This window comes from Arvicola amphibius, chromosome X (assembly GCF_903992535.2).
Source record: "Arvicola amphibius chromosome X, mArvAmp1.2, whole genome shotgun sequence".
NCBI lineage: Eukaryota > Metazoa > Chordata > Mammalia > Rodentia > Cricetidae > Arvicola > Arvicola amphibius.
In genome coordinates, this window is record NC_052065.1 from 91,508,387 (window position 1) to 91,515,178 (window position 6,792).

The 6,792-nt window shown below is 55.1% G+C and overlaps 1 protein-coding gene across 1 annotated transcript in view; it reads left to right on the forward strand.

Annotated features, from left to right (window-relative positions):
- The window catches only part of Frmpd3 (FERM and PDZ domain containing 3), a 71,613-nt gene extending 66,220 nt beyond the window's left edge, over nucleotides 1-5,393 (forward strand). The window contains exons 13-14 of the mRNA XM_038317450.1: nucleotides 192-1,013; nucleotides 2,320-5,393. Coding sequence (XP_038173378.1) covers nucleotides 192-1,013; nucleotides 2,320-5,393 — 3,896 coding nt within the window. The remainder of the gene's footprint in view (nucleotides 1-191; nucleotides 1,014-2,319) is intronic.
- Nucleotides 5,394-6,792: the final 1,399 nt, after the last annotated feature.

Here is a 6,792-nt window from a genome sequence, read left to right on the forward strand (position 1 = left end):
CAGCAGTGACATGGTCCAACTGATCCCCTCTCCCTAACCTCTAGCAGTTCTCTCTCTCTCTCTCTCTCTCTCTCTCTCTCTCTCTCTCTCTCTCTCTCTCTCTCTCTCTCTCTCTCTCTCTCTCTCTGCCGAAGGGGCTCCACTACCATCCTCAGCAACAGACTCAACCATGCATTTTTTTGGGGTTTTAGATCACATGCACAGCGCCCACCGCCCTGTCACTGGGGGTCACCTGGGGAAAAAGGAGAGTAGTTATGTGGGCAGCGTGGGCACCAGCCCTAGGAAGTCAAGCCGATGCACGACCCCACCTGCCGACCCTGAGCTTGTCAGCTTCTGCTACCTCCACATGCGGGAACAAAGGAAGGAGCAAGAAAGCAGGACAGATGTCAACGAGAACCTAATCTTCTTTGAAGAAACCAGACCCCGGACCAAATCGGACCCCACATCCAAAAGCTCTGGCCAAGGTTATGAGATGGTTCCTGATGCCTTCGATGCAGCCAGCCTAGACCATGAGCCTTGTGCCAGCAGGGCCCGGTCCTACACTTTGGACAATTCCCTTGGGGCTGAAGCCCTGAATTTCTACTGTGACTCTTGCAAAGTCAAACTCCAGGAGCAGCTGGGGCCTCGAAAAGGTGGGAGGCCTGGATCCTCTAGGGACAATATGGTAGACTTAATGTCCCTCCCACCACCAGGAAGTGAGGAAGAGGAGGAAGAGGAAGATGAGACAACTTCTCTGTTGCCTGCCATTGCAGCTCCACCCCCTGGTTTCCGAGACAACAGCTCTGATGAGGATGATCCCAAGCGCAGAGCTGTTCAAAGTCAGGAGCAAGGACGTCACCTGCGGGGGCTCCTGTATGATGAGATTCCAGTGACGCTGATTGACAGTGTACAGACCCGGACAGTACGAGATCATGCCCAGGAGCTGGATGATGCGCTGGTGTCTACTCTGCAGGCTCTAGAAGCCCTGGCTGCTTCAGAGGATGGACCTCATCCTCCACCCCCACAGACTGCAGGTAAGAGCCCAGTCTTCCTTCCTCTTGACTCTTCCTTCTTCTGGTCCAGGAATGTCCAGTAGGCAGCACTGCTTCTTTTCAAACAGTTGTCTGAGTGGCGATGGCATATCAAAGGCAATGAATTGGCAGCGATAGCTTAGGTCTAAGAAAAAGGAAGCTACGGAGAAGAGATGCAGTTCTAGTTAGAGCTCTGTCCCTCATGATCACACATCTCTAGACAGTTATTGCACATGGAACCCAGAACAGCTATAGATCAAGGCCAGGGCTGAGGAACAGGAATATAGAAGAGATCCAGAAAACAGACAAAGGACAGCAGCATGCTCCAAAAGACCAGTTAATTTCCAAAATGACCTGTGATCAGGACTGCCAAGAGCCATCTCTACTCAGGGCTGGGGTCTTTAGCCTGTCTGAGAACATGAACTCTGAAGCACATGCAACGGAGTCCTAGTTTCTTTACTCACAGGCAGTGCGACTCATGGCAAGGCACTTACTCTCTTCAGTGTGTCACCATGGAAATTGCATCAGACGGCATGAAGATTAAATGACATCACTCAGACAGAACACTTAGTTGCACTACCTCACACAGTGAGGGGTCAGTAATCAGTAGCTATCTGTTAACTCCTAATTGGTAGGAGAACCATGCTACATGCTTGTTATTCTTTATGATAGATGCTTACAAATCCATCTCCTGAAAGGCACACATACACACATACACACACACACACACACACACACCCCTTTTTAAAAACCTTATCTTTGGGTAGACCCCTGAATGTTTGTCCCCAACCCAGGCTGGCATTGGTCTTCACACATCATCAGGTGCTCCCAAACTGGTTTCCAGGTCCAAGGCCCACATGACTGCCAGAGAGAGAAGCTCGGCTAAACGGCCTCAGCTGCAAGAACTGTAGACAGGCCTGGCCAGATGAGGAGGAGCCGAACAGCACCTCTCTTTGCCAACTCTCTTCAGGACAATTAACAGAAATTTCCTAGCTGTTGAATCTAAAAACAGCATTGATTGGCATGTTGTTTTACATGTTAATTTACCACCAAACTGCCAAGATCTTCTTTTTTGGTATTCCTTTTTTTGGATTCCAACCTTTCACACCCCCTTCTCACATCTTGTTCCGCTTTGTGAGTGCTCTTCTTGGCTCCTCCCCCTCAGCCCTACAGTTTTCTCTGGCTTGACTGGGTTTTCCCCAGCGTGAAATACTGCTGCTACCTACCACGTCTCCAGGAAAACTCGAGATATGGTTGGAAAAGACCTCGATACTAGTAAATGTGACAAGTCCCATTCTTGTTCCTCCAGGTCTGATTGTGCTGGCCACAATCACTCCTGAGTCATCGCTGGACTCGGGCCATGAAACCAACTCTTCAGAGCTCACAGATATGTCCGAGATGATGTCGGCCATGAAGCAGCACCAGAACGCCACCTACTTCCTGGCCCAGCACCTCAACAAGGACAGCCTCCTTGCCCGAAAGGACCTGCCCTTCAGAATCCAGAGTTGCTCAGCTCAGGCTGTTCTCACCGCCCCTTATGCCCTTGGGCCCCCAGATCCCAACCCATCCCTCCAGCCAGCTGTCACTGGCCAGAGTCCTGGCCCCCCTGGTGCCCGGAGAAAGCTGCCTCAGTCAGAAGCCCAGGTGCAGGGAGAGAGAACATACTCCCTGGCTGTGCACCCAGCACTGTCCCCACAACTTAGTGAGCAGAAGAAACTGAGCCTGCTTCCCCCAGTTCCTGAGGACAAAGGGCCAGGCCACACTAGGGCAGGCCTAGAGATGTCACTGAGGGCAGCCACACCATCCCTCGGTGAAGAGCAGGTCTCAGAGCTAAGGGAAAACTTGCCCAAGGAAGTCAGGTTAAGCCCTAAGCTTATTCTGGACCCCAAAGGCAATGTGACCCCAGCCATCATCTCGGCTACCCTACAGCAGGTAGTACACAGTAAGAATCTAGCCACTCCTGGCACAGCCTTGGCAACACCCTCCAACAGGGGGGAGAGAAGGCTAGAGGCTGGCATGGGGAGGCCTGAGGTCACCATGGGCAGGCCGGAAGTTAGCCTGATGAGCAGCAATGCCAACAAGAATCTGAAGTTTAAAATGAACGCTGGTGCCCTGGAGACCACACGGAATTCTCAGCAGCAGCTGGGCACAGAGGTCTCTGCCAGCCCCAGAGCGTCCACAAGCAGTCGGGCTGACAACCTCCACCTTTCCCTACAAGAGGACAGGTTTCCTGTTCAAAGTTTCCCTCCTAAGAGCTATCTATCCAGAGCAAGTCGAGACTCGGTGGGCAAGCAAGCTACCGGGGAGGTAGCAGGCAAGCTTGGACCAGAGGGTGCTAAGCCTCCCCCTAACAAACAGAGCACAGTCTCTGGCCTTGGGGAGAAAGGGCAGCTGGAAAGCATAACCAAAAGCAGCAAGTTTGAGGAGACCAGCCTGGTCCCCCGGGCTGGCTATCCCATGGCTCTGCAGAGCCCAAGCTGCCAGGCTCGAAGCCACAGCCCTAGCTGCCAGGCTCGAAGCCACAGTCCCAGCAGCCTGTCCCGTGGCCCCAGCCCCAGCTATCATCCTAGAGGCCAAAGCCCACTGAGGCCTCTGGCCACCGGCCGTCAGGTCAGCACCATGCCCTCTAGGAAACTTGAAACAACCCTGGATGGAGCCCACGTGGCCTCTGAAGGCCCCACAAAGCCCAAGTCATCCCGAGGGCCTTTCCGACTGCGCAACTTATTCTCTGCCACCTTCCCTACCCGCCAGAAGAAAGAAACAGATGAGCGACAGGCCCAGCTGCAGAAGGTAAAGCAGTATGAATTGGAGTTCCTTGAAGAACTTCTAAAACCACCAAGCCAGGGGGAGCTTCCAGGCACAGAGTACCTGCAACCTCCAGCACCTGGCCGCTGCAGCTGCCAGCTGCGCAGTAGCCCTGTGCAACAGGGACCTGGCATGTCTCGTGAACAGAGACGCAGCTGTGACTGTAAACGCATCTGCCGAGGAGGACGGCCTCAAGCTGCCCAGATCCCAGTGCCTGCTGGCCTTCGGGAGAGGGAGAGGGTCCTGCCTACCCAGAGGCAGCCAGAGGCTGGCCCAGGCTTGAGCCTTGGTAGTCCCATCAATGCCCAGCACATCCGTTCTACCAGTCTGGAGTCCCGTGAGTGCCGGTCAGACCCTGAGAGTGGTGTTTCTTGCCTGAGCACCTGTGCCTCCGGGGGTGAGTGTTTGGGAGACCCCAACTACAGGAAACTGATGCGCCACTACAGTATCAGTGAGCTGGACCAGGGTGACAGGGCCTCCCTGACCTCAGATGTCTACCCGCACCCACCCTTGGGAATGCTGCCTAGAGAGGTCAAGGAGATAGATACCGGCCTCCCGCTAGCCTTGGGTCCAAAAGGCAAGTGTGCAGAGTCACCAACTCTTGGAGAGCCCTCCTACGTCCAAGTGGCCCCTGAGAGCAAAGGCCCCAGGCAGATGGCTGTGTTTTCACTGCCAGAGGAGGTATACCGCAGGCCAGCCGATCTAGACGAGGACAGTGAAACCAGCAAGTGCTGTTCTATCCGCTACTGCTTCTATTACCGCAAGTGCGACATGGCAGACGATGCCAGCGACGGCAAGGACGAACTCTCCTATTCCATTCCCATGAAGATTCTGCCTGGCATGCAGTTGGATGAACAGGTGGTGCCTGTGGTTAGCAGAACCCTGCAGGTCCTGGATGCCGCCACCTGCAGCAGCAGCCCCGAGGCCTCCCACACCCAGGAAATCGACCTTCGGGTTTCCACCTTTGAGGGGAGCCTGGCTAAAATCAATGCGCTACGGGCTCACGCCTATGGCCTCCCTGACGGCTTCCTGGCAGCCCGCCTGGACACCAATGAGCTGCTGACAGTCTTGCGGCAGTGTGTGGCCAGCCCCGAGGCACGTGCCCCCAAGCCCTATGTCTCTCAGATTTCTGAGTACAAGGTTGAGCTAGCTCTCAAGTTCAAGGAGCTCCGGGCCTCCTGCCGCCGAGTAGCCAATGTGGACAAGAGCCCCACTCACATGCTGGCGGCCATCACAGGCAGCTTCCAGGTGCTGAGCAGCCTCATTGAGACTTTTGTGCGGCTGGTGTTCATCGTGCGCTCGGAGGCCCAGCGCCAGGAGCTGCTGGCCAAAGTAGAAGAGGTCGTGAGGAATTACACCTTCCTGCTGCGTGCAGCTGAGGAGTCCACAGCCAGGAACCTTAGCCAGCAGCAGCAGCAGCAGCAACAACAACAACAACAGCAACAGCAACAACAGCAGCAGCAGCAGCCATCGCTGCCACCACTGTCGCTGCCAGCAGCCACAGGGCACCCCCCAGGCTCCCCATCATCGCCTGTTATGAGCACATTCACACACTCCTTTAAAACCTTTATTAAGTAGGGCACTTGCCTAGGCTTGTCCCCTCCCCACCCATTGGTCCCAGGTTTGAGCTTTGTGGTCTTTGCATCTCGTGGTGAGTGTGTGTGTGTGTTGGGCCAGTCAGGGTCCAAGAGCCTAACAGTCTCTGAGGAGTGAAAACTCCCTAGACCAAGGCTCTCTATTAAGGGCTGCAGGCTTAGCTGCTGCCCTGGGTGTCCTCACCCCTTCCTGGCCTCTGGGCGTCACTGTGAGGGCAAAGGCCCCTCGCCATTACGCCCACCACAGAGTTGTATTTTATCTCTTCTCTGGGGCGGGTAGGTGACGTCAGGTTCACCTCCTGCTCTGAGTTGGGCACCAGGGGAGTCAGAACCTGGAGCTCCTCCTAGCATCTGCTGCCTCGCAGAGGGCAGTGACAATAGCAGTAGGCCACAGCACCAAGCCAAGGAGAGAGGGCGCTCGTTCCAGATGCTCCCACCTACCATGGGCTCCCTTGCACCTGGCAGGAGCCACTTCAAGGGCCAGTGCCCAGGTAGGAGATGTGCAGAATATAGCCACCATGGGCTGTCAGTGGCTGGCTCAACAGGCTGGCAGCCTTGGGAGCCCTTGCTCCCAGGTTCAATAGCTCTATACCAGCCATCCCCAAAGTGCCCTGTCCCTCACTGATGGGCAGGACAGCTCAGTCCATTAGGGAGCAAGCCTCTGAGATCACTTCACTTGTTTTGGGTAAGGTACCTGGTGAAAATGTCTGCTCTGGGGAGACCCAGCGCAGGTGTCCGAGCCTGCCCGGCTCAGCCCAGCCCTGTGCAGGAGCTGTTGCCTGAGGTGTGTGGCTCCTTTTTCAACATCTCTACCAGATAGACTGTCCTTAGGAGTTTGACGTAGCTACAGAATGGGATGGGGGGGTGGGGGGAGGGGGGAGGGGTGGGGGTGTTGATGACTATATCTTAAACTTCTGGAAGCTAGCGTGACATGTTAATCCTGAGTATATGCTTTTGGCTGTGTATTGACCCTGTGGATTTGTGTCTCTAAGAAAAGAAGCTGAGCGCCTTACCCGGTGCAGCCCTGCACCTCTCCCTCTCTGGAACCATCTGGAAGGGAATTCACAGTTTAGTATCCTCCTTGACACTCATCTATTGCCGCTGCTTCCACTACCACCAACACCACCACCACTGTCACCGCTGCCACCGCTGCTGCCGCTGCCGCTGCTGCTGCCGCCATCACGCCCCCCCCCCACCCCGCCCCAGCCCTTCTGGGAGTGAAGACACGGAGTCCCTACAGTTATCCTACTGTAGGGGGCAAAGAAAGCCAATGTTTCTTCTGTATAGATTGCTTCTTGTCCACTTCTCCATCGCTGCTTGTTCCCCACACCCTCCCACCCAGCGTCGGTCTGTTTCATCACTGTGTGAGATCTCTTGTTCTT